Source organism: Condylostylus longicornis, unplaced genomic scaffold (genome assembly GCF_029603195.1).
Source record: "Condylostylus longicornis isolate FDR11 unplaced genomic scaffold, ASM2960319v2 ptg000046l, whole genome shotgun sequence".
Classification (NCBI taxonomy): Eukaryota; Metazoa; Arthropoda; class Insecta; order Diptera; family Dolichopodidae; genus Condylostylus; species Condylostylus longicornis.
The window spans coordinates 2,172,028-2,191,611 of NW_026578015.1; the positions used below are offsets into that span (position 1 = coordinate 2,172,028).

General features: G+C 22.7%; 1 protein-coding gene across 2 annotated transcripts in view; it reads left to right on the plus strand.

The window, feature by feature from the left end:
* Positions 1-4,140: 4,140 nt before the first annotated feature.
* LOC129610679 (unextended protein-like) overlaps positions 4,141-19,584 on the plus strand; it is a 47,269-nt gene continuing 31,825 nt past the window's right edge. For both annotated transcript variants that reach the window (XM_055523325.1, XM_055523326.1), the window contains exon 1: positions 4,141-4,424. In XM_055523325.1, coding sequence (XP_055379300.1) covers positions 4,150-4,424 — 275 coding nt within the window. In that variant the 5' untranslated portion in view covers positions 4,141-4,149. The remainder of the gene's footprint in view (positions 4,425-19,584) is intronic.

Consider the following 19,584-nt stretch of genomic DNA (forward strand, 5'->3'; position numbering starts at 1 on the left):
TCATGTAGCTTTTTTTATTTTAGCTCATGTGTTTCAATTTAATAAAAAAAAACAAACATTTCAAATATAATAATTCAAATTCCAAAATAACTTTTGTGGAAAACACACGAACCATCTATCAGAAAAAAAATAACGTAACTGAACAGATCATCTACGCAATATGTATTAGTAGTTCGAGGTAATATGGTTGTTCTATGTTTTCGCCTCTCTACGCAAATAATAGCAATAAAACATTTTATTATTTCAAATTACCCAGCATTTACACATACAAGTTACTTGCAAGCAAGTTTGTATAATATTAATTGTCAATTAGTTTTTCGAAATGTCAAATTACTTGCTATTATGACGTAGGCGTTTAGCAAGTTAATTTTTGAAAATGTCTTTGAGAAGAAAACAACTAGCAATAATAATTGTTTATAAATTTTAGAAACCATAAGTTTGCTAAGTTTAATTTTTTCAAAACAAAATTCAAAAATTTTAAATTAAAAAAAAAAAAAATCAAAACAACAAATTTTTTTTTGTGAATTTCTGAATATGTCAAATTACTTGCTCAAATTACTGGCAGCAAAATTTTCTTGCAAGTTGAACTGCAAGTAAACAAGCAAGTAGAAATATTTCAATGTGTTAGTAAAATTTTTGTATGTATTGCAACTTTCTTGCAAGTAACTTGTACGTGTAAATGCTGGGTTACATTCGATAGAAATTTTATAAAATACTATTGTGAATGAATTATTTTACATATAAAATATATACATGTATTATATTTTATGGTACAAAAATATTTTTGACATAAAAGAGCATGAGTACATATTTTCTAATAGATAGGAATGACAGAACAGGTGAATTTTCCATTCAAAATCCAAAACAAAATAAAAAAAAATAAATAAGAAAATAATAAATTTTTTAAGTTCATGTTTTATTCGTTCTGAAATGTCATATTTCGTTAATATCTGTCAGAAAATCTTTTTTATATTATTATTATTATTGTTTTTTGTTTTGTTTAATTTTTCTCTCTTTTTAACTTGTAAAATTTTACTATATTGAGAAAAATTGAGTTGATAATAGTTGAGTTGAATGCGTGTCGCGCAATAAGTCAGTGTTTTTTTTTTTTTTTTTTACATTTTCTTATTACATATTGGGAAAAGAAAAAATTAACAAAAAAAAAAACCAAAGGAAAATAGAAAAAAAAAAATTAATATTTTTTTTAAAGTGAGAAAAGTTTCTGATTTTTTCCTGTGTAATAAATTTAAAATAAAATTTTAAAGTTTAACCTAAATAAATTCTATTTTTAAATTTAAAGAATGATTTCAAAATAATTAAAAAATAAATTATAATTACAGTAGAAAATTTTTTTCTTCCCAAATCCTCCTAAACTAACATTTTGAATAAAATAAAATCTTATAGAAAAAAAAGAGTGTTATCTTTGCATACACATGTATTTCGTGTTTTTTTTTTTATTAATAATTTATTTAAGTTTTGTCAATTGAAAGAGCTTTTCTATTAAAGAAATTATTATAAGTGCAAAAGTTTCTATACAAAAAGAAAAAACCATAATAATAATAATAAAAGTAAAGTAATAAAAAAAGTATTGTAAAATCTAGAACTGATTAGATCCAATTACTAGCTACTCAAGGCAAGAAAATAAATTTTTAAATTACCTATTAATTAAATCTTCAGCGAAATGGAAGCAAGAATAATATTCTTAATACAAAATAACTAATTAAAATAATTTAGCTGGTCGGCCATATGATCAAATAGAAATTTCATATTTATTGCAAATATACTAAAGTAATATTGTGTGTTTTCATTTATAAATAAATAAAAAGTGCGTAAAGTACAAAATTTTTTGTTGAAATATTTTGTTTACTTATAAAGAATCTATAATTAGCTTATTTTTATAAAAAATAGAAAAAGGAAAAAAATCAATAAATTACCTACCATACTTTATGGAATTATTTTTATTAAATCAATTTTTAAAATAATAACAAAAAAATTGATGAAAATATAAAATTGAGAAATAAAATATCCTAGTCCACTCCTTCCTCTTCTTCTTCATCTTCTTGTTTTTGCATTGTTGTGTTCCATATAAATTTTATTTTTGAATAAAATACTTAGTGGGTAATTACCCACCTATATAAATATTGTTGCACATTTCTAATTATTTATAGGTATAGGAATAACGTAGGTATCTTATAATAGTAAAATAGAAATTAAGCGCGAAAATTTAATTTATTATTGTTTATAAGTTTGTGTTTTAGATTTTTGTTTAGCAAACTTAATTCTGTTATAATATGCATAGCTTTTTTTTCGAGCGCCTTTTTTTTTTATATATTTAAAGTGATCTTAGCACCTAAGCATAGAATGATTTTTAAAATTAAAGGTGCATTATTGTTAGACTCTTATAACAACGATTTACGTATGTAACTATGTATATTTACTATCTATATATTTATAAATAAATACAAACTGTAAGCCCGTCTATATGTAATAGTGCTCCAATACGCAACAGCATCTCTTGATTTTAATGCAAAAAATAAATAAAAAAAATACAATTATATTTTTTATTTAAATGAATATTAAACTAAAATTTTTATTATTTTCTTTCTATTTCAATCATATTTATTTGTTAAAAATTTTTTATAATATTTTGCGCCAAATTTATAATATAAAAAGTGTAATTGTCAAGGAATAGTGTTCTTTTTTTCGAAATTTTTTAAGAAAACTTTTATATTTAATATTTTTCGGTCTACAAGAAAGATTAATTTTAATCAATAATTTAAAAAAAATATATATATTTAGTATATTTTAACTAAATTTATGGAAATGTTGTCTACTGGAGCTTATTTGAACATTATTTCCATAACGCAATTTTGGATGCTACTTTCTTACAACCGTAGATTTTATTATATTTTTTTCTTTATATTTAAACGGGTAATAAATTTTACTATACAAAATTACCCAAAACTAAAAAAAAAAATGAGAAAATGTCCAAATATGGGATGCTATGCTGGGTACTGGGATGTTAAAAATAGGTTTAGGGATGCTGCGTACTGGAGAGTGGCTACTTCTCACGGTTTTCTATATAAATTTATAATTTATTGTGAAAAACATAAAAATCCAATAACATTTTTGAGAAAAAATAGACATTTTAAGTTTTCTAAACTTATATGAATTTAATTTTTGGCGGCCAAAATTACAGGAGATACTTATCACAATTACAATATCAAACATTTTCTTAAGGGTGCTGCGCTGTGTATTGGCAGTTTACAGTATGCATTTATAAATAAATATTTTTTCTTATAGGAAGAATTGATCATAAGAAGAAAAACTTGTCTTAATTTTGTCTACTCTTTAAATCTATTCAAATCAACATTATACATATAAGTATATTCCAAAAAAATATTTGAAGAAAAATTAAAATTGACAATTTTCATTTTAAAAATTTAAAATATGTGGAAAATTTTTAAATTAAAAAATTCATATCGGACTAGTAGCTATTATAATTATAATATTGATATTAAATCAAAATTAAAAAAACATAATATTAATATAATTTTTAATAATAATAATAATAAAACTAATAATAATAATGAAAATGAAGAAAAAAATTGTAAATATTTAAAATTAAAAATTATAAATTATTATTATAATTTTTTATATAAATTGTTAGTAATAATATTATATCAATTATATAAATTCTATTATAATTTTTTATTATTTATAAAAAATTTAATAAATTTTAATAAAATTCATTTAAATTCAATTATTTATAATTATAATTATAAAAATGATGATAATAAGAATAATAATAATAATAATGTAAATATGATGAATAATATAAATTTAAAAAATAATAATTATAATTTATTATATAAAAATAATAAAATTAATAATAACAATAATAATAAAAAATATTATGAAAGAAAAAAATTCATAAAAATAAATAATTTATTTAATTTTAAATTTAATATAATATTTTCAAGTTTATTTATATTTTATATTATAAATGAAAATATATATGAAATAAATGCTACATCAATGATGATATTTAGTAGTACTGCTATCGATTTAAATGATTATTATAATGATAATTTAAATGATAATAATCACAATAATAATAATAATAAAAATATTAATAATATAAATGATATGTTATCATCATCAACATTATCATCATCATCATCTGGATCTGAATCACCATCAGATTTATTACTAATGGAAAATTCTAATAATGATAATATTAACCTTTATAATAATAATAATAATAATAACAATAATAATAATAATCAACATAATATTGATCATCCAGAGAAGAGTCAAGTAATATTTGAATCAACAAAATTAAGACATTTCTCGAATGGTAATAACAATAATAATAATAACAATAATAATAATGATCACAATTATTTTGGAAAACATGAAAGGTAAGAAGTACTAGGTAATTTAATTATTAAATAATTTATATATAAATTTTAGCTTTTATATTTAAATTGTATTATTCAATCACTTTAAGCTAGTAGAATTTTGTAACTTGAAATTTTAGTTAATTCAAATAATTTTTGAATTAAGATTTTCTATTATTCCAACTTTACCCTTAGAAACAACTCTTAGATTAAAAACATCTCTTAATTTCTGATACGCCTGAGTTGAATTTTTCGGCGTACCTCGCGATTTCAAAAAAGAGCCCTAAGTTTTATTTTTTTCAATTTCATGAGCAAAAATATTTAGTGAAATTTAACACTATTCAAATTAAACAAAATGAAATGTTTTTTAGTTTCTCTAAGAATTTCAAATAATTTTTAAAAATCGAATGTTTTTTCCTTTTCTTTTTTGTTTATTTTTTCATACAAATTCTATTGTTATTTTTGTTGATTACTTAATTTTGATTCTGATACATAAAAAAAAACCATTAATGTAAAAGAATATTTAAGTATTTAATAAAAAAAAAAAAAATCTTAAAAGGCGAAAATTTGGTTCAATTCATTCATAAATTTTATTTCATACAATAAAATTAAAAATAATAAGTTTGAGATTAAATATCTTTTAGAATCGAATTTCCTAAAAAAAAAAAATATGGTGTAAACTTTGACCAAAGATTGAGATAAACTAAAAATTACCGGCAAATTTATTTTGTACAAATAAATTTACTTCAAATTAGAAATAAACCTAATTTGACGTAAGATTGGAAAACTTTACATCTGTGAGTGGCTCTGATTTACTTACATAACCTATAATTATTGAAATTTTAAGTTCAATTTACCGCAATCGATTGGAATTTAATTTAGTTGCTTAGATGTGGGGCAACGATTTTGCAATCCAGCTGTAATTATGACATTTACTATACTAAAAGTTAGAAGTTTGACAAAATATGTATTTTTTATAATGTAAATAAATCTTGATCAAATCATTGACGTTGGTCAAATTTTAGTGCATATTCATTATAAGGGGGACGGACATTTAACTATAATTTTCCTGATATTTAAAATAATTAAATATTAAAAATTTATTAAAGTGTATAAAGTTTATTTTTATAAGTATGGATGTATGTGTGCATAACATGCTGATTTTTGATAAACTTAGATTGTATATGTATTATATCAAACGGATTGTTTGATTTATTTTCGTTTTAAGTTTATATACCTACCTACCTATGTGTGTAATGCATGAAATATGTATAGTTAAGTCAAAAATATTTAGATATAAGTTTGCAATTATCGAGGGATATATGTACGCCTTATAACATATTATTGGGGACTCAATAATAACTATATTTTTACGACATTTTTACATATAATTTTATACTTATTGGACATACGTGTATACACATACATATTGCTTGCGCACATAATGTTCATGTGAGTATTGGCAAATCGGAATAGTTATGTACTAAAAATATGATGTGCATTTATAGTTATACGCATACCTTTATTATTTTACTCTTATGTTTACATACAAATTTATTTTAAAGCGTAGCTTAATTATTTTGTTGTATACAAAAATTTATACATATGTATGTAGTGTATGTAGTTAATAATGTATGGATGTATGTACGCAATCATAGGCGTATATACCATTATAATATGGTGTATTATTGTTGTGTATTCGAAACGACCTTGACGTTGTTTTCATCTATTATAAGAGATGGCGTTGTTTATCTTTATATTATTATTATTATTATTACTATATAATACTGTTATGTTATACTGTTATATTATATTTTTTTTTACTTTTTGAAATTTTGTTTTAATGTAAATGTGAAATCTTTTATAGATTTTTGGGGTTTTTTGGTTTATCAGAATTTTGCTTTTTTCTTTCAATATTTTTGCTTTCTGGAGCTTTATATACATTGTATACACATACCTCCCTATTAGGGAAATTCTTGATATTATGTTTATAACTACAAATTCACATACATCCATATAAGTTTACATAATATTTTTTTTTTGTTTACACTTGTTTTTGTTATTTTATATTATAATTATTTGTTTTGTGTATTTTATTATTTTATATTCATATGATATTCTTAGGTACCTACGCGCTGTGCCGTATTTTCCAACATAATTTCATACGTAACGATACGGCATGTACATACATGCCTACGTGGGGAATAAAATACATAATTTAGAAAAGGAGCTCAAACATATTGTCCATAATAATTCCATACTTATTTATATTTAGCAAAAAAAAAAAAAAAGAATGAAAGAAAGAGAATAAGAGAAAAAAAAATCATACTTATTGGTTTTGTTGTTATTGTATTTCGGGTACTCTAATAAATATGACGTCAATATTTGCGATTTTGTTTTTTTTTTCTCGTTTTGACATTACACTTACTTTTTATTTATATTTATTTGTTTGTTGGCCTGTTAATTTCTTTGTTTGCTTCCTATGTATTATAATTTTGTATGAAAAGATGGGTGTTCACTGTATATACATATTTAATTTTTGATAATACTTATAAGTATATAATAACCTTTGACAAAAAGAGTAATAAAATAAGAAAATTTCTTGATTTATTTCTTCATCTTTTAAATTTCTAAATTTGCTTATATACGTTAAGTACAGAGGTAGGTATACGTTGATTCCTTTTAAGAATTTAAGTGTTTATTATAAAATACCTTTTTACCAGATGATAAATATTCATACGTGATACGATATACACCTACATGCAAAAGTATATACGTATGTATTACGTAATACGTGTTTATAATTGTGTGTATTGAGCTAAATATGTACAAGATAAAGATTCTCTCTGACTCTAGGCATTTTTTCCTCCTATAATTTTTTTATTACTTATTAAAAATAATAATGATTATCAATTTATCAATAAATATACAATATATACGTATACATCCATACAAGTACTTATTAAAAGGCTTAAGTATATTGATATTTAAGTAAATATGTAGCAAAGGAAAAATGTTTTTAAATAATATTTTTGTATATATATATAAGCAAATATAATAATGTTATATTTGCTTATATATAATGTATACCTGCCCTAAGATTATATTTATTTAGGCCTTAAAATGTTAAATTAAATAAATATTTATTACTACTCTATACATTTATATTTACATAGGCAAAACTTACGTACGCACATATATACATATGTATGAATACGTGCGTACAAACTTTGAAGCATAAACAAAATTTAACACAATAATTGATTCTAAAATTCAATTCTGATATTACAGTTGTCATTAATAGTATACCTATGTATGTATATTTCAATAATCTTAATCTACAAAATCATCAACTCGAAATTTCATTTGTGTATCTGTTTGAAATTTTTGTCAACATAAAGCTATTTGGGCTCAGTTAGATACGCAAAAATTGTAAAATCATTGAGCGCAATCAAACAGTTTGTAAAAAATTACAAATTTGTTTGATTGCTTAATTAAGTACATGAGATCATACAGTTGCATGTGTGCGCGCTTGCTTATACATAAATAAGCTATGTAAAACAAATAAGCAATCAAACAGTTGCAAAATTAAAAATTTCATTAATCATAAATCTGCCTAAAATTTGTGGTTATAACTGAACACAGTTTCCTCTTGTTGCTCTATAACGGGAGGGCAGGATATTTTGTTGCACATCAAATCCTACAGTTAAATAATTACGAACATTATTGTAATATAATTTCAAAAAAAAACTTACAAATATTTGCTTAAAATAGGGTCCTATAGGGTAATTTTACTTTTCAACTTAAAAAATTTATGATTTATAAAAACTCATTAAATCTGAAAAAAAAAAATTCTAAACAACCTTAAATAATCTTATGTGTACCCAAAATTTTGCATTCTCTTTATTTTCTTATTTCAAATGAATTTTAAGTTACACAATAAATTTAAGAAATAAGTAAAAAATAACCATTTATTTCTTATATAGCATTACTTATTTTGTATATATGAGATTATTTACAGGGATGTGTAAAAATTTTTATTTTGTAATTTAATCCTTATTTTTTTTTTATTTATATTCTCTTTATATAAAATTTATTGAATTTTTTTTATTATTGTTAAATTTATTTTACTTGTATGTGTTTATTAGAGCAATATAAGAAAATTTATATATGTATGTAAGTATAACAGTTATAAATATTTAGTTACCTACATAGCTATTTACAACAATTTTATTCTGTTCACCTTGAAAATGAAAGCAAAAGTTTTATTTTTTTTTATTTCTTGAATTTTTGTTGATTTTGTTACTTTGTATAAAATATTTTATTCATTATTTTGATTGTGAGTCACCCTTTTTATTATTATTATTATACTGGATGTTTATACCTACCTACTTTATTTAACATCAATAAATTATGCCCAGGCAAATTACATTAGTATTTATGTATACATGTATGTATGGAAGTAATTTTATTTTATTAGATCAAATATGATTAAACTTAAAGTAATTTAACACTTAAGTATAAAATATAAATTGTATAAGTATGTAGCACAATATTAGTAAAAACTGAATTATTTTTATAAAGTAACCCCATGATATTTACATACTTATGACAAGTATTAAGAAAGTTTACAAGAATTTTTCTTATAAATTATTTAACTATACAACTATGTATCAGTAAAACTTGTTATAGAAATGGACACTGTCAAAGAAAAAAAACTTGTATTTGTAATAAAAATTTCAAATTCTGCTGTCCCTTGAAATTTTTTGCATGAGAAAACTGAAAAATTTGTTAGACACTACATCTGAATGAAATATTTGTAAATTTTGAAATTATTCATACATATATCTGTAACCTATGGCAATGTAGGAAATTGTGAAATTTCTCGCCGAAATGCCATTACTGATTGTTTCATTATTATATTTCGGCGGCTATTGCATATTAAATGTTGATCAAATTAAGAAGGACTGCGTATATTTGCATTTGTACTTTCTGGAAAGCTGTTTGAGCTGGAAAATTTCGTTCAATTGAATTTCCCCAGCTTTGTGAACTTTTACTATATATCGTTTATTTGTTGTAACACTGACTTAATTGAAATACTTATTTGCATATTTGTGAAAATTGAATCTTAATTTATTGTAACCGACAATATTTTTAAGCTAAGAAAACGACATTTTTTTGCCATGAAATTGAAGTGTTTTAAGTGCTTATATTTCTGTATTACTCAATCGTATCGTATAAATCGTATTTTTTTGAGTTATGTCAATTTGCAGCAAAATCAACGTTATATTTATTTATATGCCAATATTTTGTCATATGGAGTAGTGAGGACCAGTTTACATTTTATTTAATATTGGAATATAAAAGCAAAATAAAAATTTGTTTTTGGATATTTTGCAATATTTTTTTTTTGTTTTTTTCCAAATGGTTATGATTTTGACCTTGTCAAAATTTTTGCTCTTAATTTCTTATACAAAAGTTCTTATAATTGTCTTCTCTCTTATGTGGTTTTGTTATTTTTATTTTTACTTTTTTATATTGCCAAATTCAAAGGCAACAAAGTGATGCTTTATTTCAATAAGATCAAAAAAGAAAAAAAATATATTTTTTAAAAGGACTTGAATTTGTATGTAACTTTGCTCCTTGATTTTGTTTGTTCCAAAAAATATAATATTAAACAAAAAAGTAAAAAAAATTATTCATAAGGTCAAGGTTACTAAATCGTGTATTGCGTATACTTGCACGATGTTGAGTAAAAAGATGATGTCATCAAGTAATTTATTTTTTTTTTGTTATGAATGACTAACTATAGCAGCCAACAAGGAGAGTAAGTACTCACCCTTAAATAAAATATTTATTGAGGTTATTTAAATATTTATTTTAAAAAATAGTTATTATCTGTCATATGATGTTCCAAGATTTAATCCTGCATCAGAAACACTGTTTGACATCAGAATTTCCTAACGGTAATTGATAGAAATTATTCTATTGTCATTTATTGATTTGTTTACTGATATATTTTTAAAAATTATAATAGTGATAATTAATATTTTGGGAAAGTTTTAAACATCGATCAGCTGGTTTATTTTTGGTTATAATTTTCGTTGTTTTACGTCAATTTTTTTAAATTTTGAGGTAAAGCCAGAGCTATATCAAATAATTTCAGTCTGATATGTAAATAGTAATTAGATTTTTTTATTGTTTAAAGTTTAGATTTTGTCGTACACTTATCTAAACAGTACCTTAAGTTTATAATTTTTCGGTGCATTCTAGTAAATTAATTTTCCTATTAATTACTATTTATCGATTAAAGGCATTAGTTAAATATCTGTTGGAGGCAGCATGATTTTCAGTAATAATTTTCAAAAAATTTTAAAAAATTAATTTCAATGAAAAACCTACCTTAAACCGTGTCAGATTCAAATAACAGTATGTCAAATTACATTGACATTTGTTCCAATTCCAGAAACTTGGAACAAATTGAAGAAAATTTAAAATTTTTAACAAAACTATTAAAAAAAAATTTGCACTAAGTATAAAATTATTGAATTGTACTGCTTAAGTACTTAACAAAATTTTTGGTTTGACAATAATGTCCCCCTTTTCATTAGAGTTGCATTAAGTACGGTGACTTTGAAATACTTCTTAAGTATTATACGTATAAAATTTGTAAATACTTATTTAAAAAAAATATGCAAGTATATTAATGATAAAATATTAAAAGGTATAAAAGTAAAGGTAAAAATGTGTCAACAATATAGCACATACACATCGATAAATAATTGCAGGAATAAAAAGAAAAAATTAACGTAATACGTAGAGTATACAAGATAATATTTGAATGGATATGTGTGTATGTGTGTATATGAAAACTTCATTATGATTACAGGAGTGAAATTATAAAGTAGGTCATGTCCTTGGCCTTAACATTGAAATTTTTTCATTCATTCAAGAGAAAATTTCATTTGCCCTTGTTTTTCTCTGTTCATCTTATTTTATGTACGTATATGTATGTATATATAACTGAAATACAAGACGTAAGTATTTGAATTGTAAAAAGCTGGATTGCTTTTGTTATTTATTTCCCCCAATCCTTATTTTTTCATTATGTATTTATAATTTGTAATGTATATTATAGGTATGCAAATACAGTCATTCATTTTAGTATACGTATGTAGCTTGTAACATTCAGATAGGTAAATAGGCATTACGTATACGTATAAAATGCAAGATGTTTTTAAGCATATGCATAGGTACGTGTATATATACATATATACTATGTATGTGTTTGTACATTATTCTATACATAAATTTAATTTTAATGATTTTATTGTTCATAAAATTTTAACAATTTCATTGATGACAATAAACCTTTCGATGAAGGCAGTATAGCGCCGATATGCAAAGGTGCTGTACTTAACAAGTTTGTCTAGTTTGCTCAATAAAAACTGTTAAAATATGAGCAATATAATGAAATTAGTATGTGTAGCACAGTTAAATAATATGAACTGCTTATTATGTATTTACAGTTTATTGCTTTGCAGTATTGCGTTTATGAAAATCAAGTAAAATTTTCGGAATTGAATAGGAACATGCTGTTATACAAGACCACTCAATTTCCTGGCATTTTCATATTAAGTTGAATTTTAGAATTAATGCATTTTAATGAAATAGATCGAAGATCATTACAATTCAGGGTTCTATTGCTTATTCCAACTAAATTCTGCAATTCATGTTTGAAGCTGAAAGGAATTTAAAAACCGTGTCAAATTCTATATAATATGGAATTACAATGTATAAGTAATTGCATTTAAAAGATTTGTTCAATTGCGTCATTACTATGAATAATATTATTTTCATTAATTTTTTCTCATAATACGTAAATTCTTAATAAAAAATTCCATTACTTACTTATATAAAAAAATGCTGACATTAAATCATATATACTTATATAAATATATATAAAAATATTGAGATAAAATTAAAATAATACAATAAAAATGAAAGGGAAGTGTTGATTTTTAAATTCAAATTGAATTTCTTAAAGGGATCAAATTCAATTTTTTATTACTTTTTCATTTATAACATTGTATAGGAACTTATATATCAAGTACGCAGTATCACATTTAAGTAAGGAAATTATTATTGTTTGACAATAGAAATTCATTTATGGAACTTGTCAATTTTGACTTTTTCTTTAATTTTTTTTTAAATTTAAGTGTTGCATTTTATTAAAATTTTGTAATTGCTTTAGTTCTTTACTTAAAATTTAATCCAGTGTCAACATTAGAAAAAATAATGAAATATTTAATTTTTTGACAAATTCATGACATTTAAATGACATTTGCTTTTATAATTGACATAAACTATGACATATGAAAATAATATGAAAATTGATTTATGTAGTTTGAATTTTATTCTTACTATTGTGAATTCAAAACAAATTTTTCCCGCACAAAGTTATTGCTAAAATAATATGGCGATATAAAACAGTTACTTATATTAACAAGGGCGATATAATAAATCACTATTTAAATTTATTTCTCGTCTAAATTCTAACAATTACCATTTTTTTCCATTTTAAATGGATTTGGGAACGGAATGTAATTTGAGTGGCTTTAGTGTAAAATTGTTAATATGAAGCTTATTGTTATATGAAGTGTAAATTATTACGTGTTTAAATATTTTTTTGATTCACTGTGAATACAAATAAGAATACAATTAAGTATAAAATAGGTATATACTTACATATATACTTAAATATGTAAATTCATTCATTATAAGTATTATATAGTTGCCAACTTTAATATTTCCGTTTCATATTTAAAAACAAAATAAATAATTGAAAAATTATAAAATCAAAAAAAAAAATCAACTTCATCATTTGTGAGAAAATTTTTAATAATATCCGGTAATAATAGTTTTATGAATTCCCTAATTTCATTTACGTATAAGTAGTTAAAACAGTAATATTCTGATAAAAGTAATTATTATTACTTGAATACTATATTTGATTATGAAAGCTATATAAGTAATAAAACATAATTTGTATAATGACCACCCAAAGAGATTCAATTTAAAATTTAAATGTAATGACAAATTCTTATCATATTGAACAAACATATAGTTTCTTAATGCATAATTAAATGCAAATCAAAATAAAAAATGTTAAGTATAAAGTATTTTTTAAATTTCTTATCGCGCCTTTTCGGCATTTCGGATTGAAATAGACTATGTTGCAATTGTATACTCTATGTTTAAGTAGAAACTTAGCTATGTTTGGTACTTTTTATAGTCCTTAACAATTTGGCGTTCATATGTTGATAATTTTTGTCATCAATGTCAGAATTATCGCTTCTTGGAATTATTTGCATTTGTCATTGATTAATATAAAAAGTAACAGTGACGCATAGAAAATAAACTGGGTAAATTATTAAAAAATATTTTAATTTTAAAATTTTAAAATTTTGATAAAATTTTGTAAATTACAAGAACTAATTTTTTGCGTTTGCAACAGATTATGAAATCATGGTACAAAATTGATTATAAAAATTATTTCTGATGAACGTCAAATTTTTTCAGTCTAATAATAAAATAATTTGCAGTTTATAGGTAAGCCCTATGTCGTATATGAAAATTGCCTAATGAAAATGATAAGAAAGAATTAAAAATAAAATAATTTTTCATGTTTATAATCCAAAAATAATTCTATGTCAAATTTAATATTAAATATATTTATAATTAAATTTATGTATGTACATGCACATACATATACGTCAAATTAAATCTGAAGAATTTATATTTTTTTTTTTGGATGGTATTCAAGCATTTTTTTAATGACAAATCATTGAAATTAACATTTTTATATTAAAATTTTGTGATTTTAGTCCTTTTATTAAGCATTTCTATTGTATTCTTAACACGTACATTAAAATTAAATATAAAAACATGCAAAGAGATGTCATACAATAAGATCAAATGAAATAGCATTAAGTAATTAATTTCTCAATAAAATCACTACTTATATAATCTAATGCCATTTAAATCTATTATAAAAATGGTGGAGCAACTGAATTTTAACTTTAAACTGTTATTAAATAGTTGAATCAGCAATTATTTGTGATTAAATTTTGACATTATTTCCTTAATATTTGTTTAATGAAAATTCAGTGGTTATTTCTTTTACTCTTATTTTACTGAGTCCTATAAGTAAATATTTAAATTAATTTCTTATTTAGTTGATATTATGCCAATTTTTTAAAAATTCTTTTATAAATTTTTCAACAGATTTTTAAATATGATTACAATGTAAAACATCCTCTTCCGATAACTTCATGTGTGTATTAAAATATTTATTAGTTTAATTAAAATTATATTTATTTATATAACATGTAATATAATTAGTTTTAAATTGTTTAAAATCAATGATTGAATTAATGTAGCATTTGAATTTTTAATAAAGGTATTTATATAAAATTTTTGTGGTCAATGAACGAACAAAGTAAAATTCAATAGGAAAATAGAACTCAGTTCATTGTAGATTGTCGAATACTAAAGAGAGATATGGGTTAACGGAATTTTACTCCTCTAACCATGACTTTCAGCCTTACCATATCCTATTCACACTATACCGGTCCCAAACAAATACCCGAAAATATCCCTCTGAGAGTTTTGTTTTGTCCTAAAATCTGAGTTCCCGAACACTGCCAAGCTCAAACCATTTTCGCCCTCTGACGGCCAGAGTAGGTTAGTTTTAGTTAATATGTGTAACCGCCTTCTCATCGTCGCACGAACCCAATACGTGTAACCGCCTTCTCAGTAATAGCACGAACCCAATTTTGATCCATCACCAGCAACTCTGAATAGAACTCAGCAAATTACCAGTTTATCACACATCACTTCTTTACCTTTTTGTTAAGTATTAAAGTATTTCAATAGTTCTGTTTATTATATACTTAAATACATAAATAATCAATATATTTTTAATTAATTTATCCATAAAATCAGACTCTTACTTAATTACAAAATCAATAATTGCTTAGAACGAATTAAAAAACGAATTGAACTATGAATATTTAATAACGTTGGTATGTATAGGTGGTATACTTATAAGTTGTAAATATTGTCATATACTTCTAACTATACGTGTAAGTTTATGTTCCTATACAAACTACAAACTAAATTTTTACTTAAATGTCATCAATATCCACTTTAATATTGTTCGAAAATACAAAAATTGGAAATTCTAAGAATTCTAATTAAAATTGTATTTTATATTTTGGTCCTTAAACTCCTTTGGGCTCCTTTAAATTGATTTCAAAATTTATTCTTGGATTTTATTTTTCTTTTTACATAAGTTATTATTTCATTTTATTAATGCTTATATATAGCCTTTAGGGTAAAATAATTTAAAAGGAATTGCAAGACTTTTTAATAATAATTAATTGGAATTTTTTTTTTGGAATTTTATGATTTTTACAAATTATCTTAATTTTTAACAAATAATATTACAAAAAAGTTAAATTAATTAAAATTGTATGTATGAAATGTAAATGAACAACTGAAGATGTTTCCTAACTTTCAGAACGCTCTGCTGTAAAATTTTAAATTTGATACTTAGCATATCTTTGTGCTTCACTATCTACATATATATACATCATCATCATCATGACTGGATGGGCAACGGTAGGGTCTTCGCTTATTGTAAGCTATATGCCCCCACGAGAACCGGTCTCTGGGTGATGTTCTCCAGTTTGTTATTCCTATTGAGCGAGCATCTATTTTTACGTTGTCTATCTATTTTAATTTGGGATGACCTTTTTTTTCGTTTCAGATCACTCCTACTAATGTCTTTATATCTAACAAGTCCCAATGCTCAGAGAGAAACTTGAAAGCACACCTTATTTGATATGGGTTTTTTTAAATCGAAGTGGCTATTTTTTGAGAAGAAATATTAAAATAAATTCACACTTATTATAAAGCAGATAAAATTTAGAAACTGTATTTGAAAAATCAAAAAAATATATCAATATTTTCATTCATAATTATTTTAAAATTTAAAAAAAAGCGGAAAAACAACAAGCACATCCTTCGCCTTCAACGTTTTATATGTTACTGAAAGCATTTCATTATTTTTAAGTGAACAGCTTTTTTTTCTCATAGGGTAAGTTAACTCAAGATATGGGGAGTAACTGTGGTGTCAAGTTGAAAATATAATTAATGAAAGATAATTCTTAAATATTGATATAAATACCTAGTAAAGAAAAAATTTGAAGAGAGAATTAGAAAATAATATCTAAAATACAATCAAATATTAACTGTTAAATACAAATTTTATATAAACTTCAAAATTTTACCTCTATTTTTATTTGAAAAAATATTAAAAACTTACTATCATTTATATCAATTACCTAAGAAAAAAAAAATATTTAAAATGTTTGGAAAAAACAATCATATATTTTTATGACCGGATTTGAATATTTTTCTATTTTTGAAATAAATGGTATTTTACCAAATGACTCGAAAATTCCGACTGTAAAATAACAGGTATTTTAAAATTTTTGTTCAGGTATTTTAAAATTCTTTCCGTTTAGAATTAAGATAGGTCATACATACACATGCAGGGACATTTTATAAATAGATTGCTCTTGTTTACCTGCTAATAAAATATGAAAAACATACATGTTTGAAATAGTTTTAAAATAATTATTTAAAAAAAAATTTATTGGAAGTAGGTACATACATATTTATTTTTAATAACTTAAAAACTAACTGAAATTATTTGAAACAATTTTATAAGTAACGTATAAATAACCGAAATGAGATAATTCAAATTGTTGAAATGTGTCAACCTATATTACTTTTAATAACATTTTTGTTAGCCGACACTACTCAACTTGCCTTATTGTTAAATACAAAATGTGCATGAAAAATCATACATCCTTCCTCATTAACATTTGAAACCATACTGAAATATGAATTTGAAATTTTTTATCATTTTTTCTTTCCTCCTACCTTTCTTTCTTTTTCATGCAATAGAATTTAAATGGGAAGCTTTTCAAAAAATGTGTATAATATCCTGAGATTTTTTAAAATATTAATCTCTTTTTTACGTAAAAAAAAAGAAAAAAATAATAAAAAATATGACACGATCAGTGGCATTTAAAGAAAAAACCAACAACGAGACCAAAAATTCGTAATATTTCGTAAAAAAAATTGAGTATTGGGACTTGTTAGATATAAAGACATTACTCCTACCATAAAGTATTACTTTTGATTGATAATTACTTGCAACTCTTTCTATATGTCCTGCCAATTGTAGTCTACTTCATTGTACTGTAGATATTCATTACTTTTATGATATCTGGATGGCCGTATAGCTGGTAGAGCTCTGGATTAAATCGTTTACGCCATACATCATTCTCGTTTACTGTATCTATATACACTAAAATATATTATTGTTTAATTATATAATATAAAGTATAGTAAATTATTAAGCTGAATTTTTTCATTATAAATAAAAATGGTATAGCTCTTAATTAATTGAATTATATGGAATATTACAATTAATTTTATTATAATTATTAATAAAATTATTTATTATTATATACCTTTTATTATATGTACATATGTACTCGTATATAAAAGTATAAAAATATTTTACTAAGTATATCTGCACGTGGTTCACCTGTTATTCGATATTATTTATTGAATTCATTTATTAATAATTCGATTATTGAAATAATTCGATTGATTGAATTTTAAAGAGAAAATATGAAGCATAATTTTAATTTAATAAAAGAGAAGAGAAAATATTTTCATTGTTTAAATTTTTTTTTTTAATATTTATTGAATAAATGTGGGTATACTCGTATGTAGTTAAGTATAGTACTTTTGTGTAGGAAAATTTTGTTTTATTTAATTTTTAAATTTATTTCGTTTAGCATATTTTACAACAAAATTGGAAACAATATAATTAATTAGGCTCACTTCATTCGACCATTTGTGGTATATATGTATATACAAGTATTTGTACGTTCATCGATTTATAAAATCTCTATACCTACTCGTATAAATGTAAAAATCTAAAATTTCCTGCACAAACAGATTTCATATAGAAATTTTTTAATATGAGAATAATTTTAAGAGAACATAGTTGTGTTCCCATTATGCGTGCATACATAGTCTAGTTCTAGTCTAGTCAAATACATAGTCTAGTCAATTGGAATAAGTATAATTTTTATGTGTGATTACTTTGATAAGTCCATTAAGTCAAAATCAGTTATCTTTTCTAAACGCTCACACACTATAAAATTCTTATTATAAATGTACATATTATATGTAGATAAATTTAAATGAGGGATTTTGTTATATACAATTTTTAATACCAAAGACATTATAAATCAATTATGAATTTTATGTTCTGACATTTGACTATAAGCATAGCTATAAATAAGACTTAAAAAAAATTTTTTTAAATTTGAAAAATACTTAAAGTTCTTATCAGATTATAAAAGTGTTATGTATTCATTCATATTAAAAATCTTATCTTATACCACCCTGTAAACAAATGTAAGGTAATACAGTTTATAATATTAAATGAACGATAATGTAAGTCAATGTACGTGCATGTATGTATGTGGATATAAATTTATAAATTGAGAATAAATCAATTTTTTATTTTTTTTCTAAAATTTTAAAATTTAATTTAAAAAAATTTCTTTTTTCTTATTTCTAGAAAATATTTTAATCTTCTACTTACATAAGTATATGTACTCGTTTTTCTTTTCCGTTATATAAGTATATATAAGTACTTGTGTCATCAGTTATACCTATCGATTTTTATTATTAAGAGTATTAAAATCAAAATAATTTGAGTAAAGCATGAAAATGATTTTAAATGAAACCGTGATTACCTTTACCTGTATAATGTAATTGTATAAGTATACCTTTATACTTAAAAAGTATATCAAATAATGTTTAAGATTGATTAGAAGTGAATGATAAACCAAGCAAGAAGTACTCATATATAATGATTGGTAAAGAAGCACATTTCCAAGATAAAATGTTTTTGCTAATTTTTGAACAATTTTGGCTTAAATTGGCAAAAACGAAAGTTGAAAATCGGTTTTCTTTTAATACCTAGAACTTCCTAAATTTTCAAACTCCTGCAGACTATTGC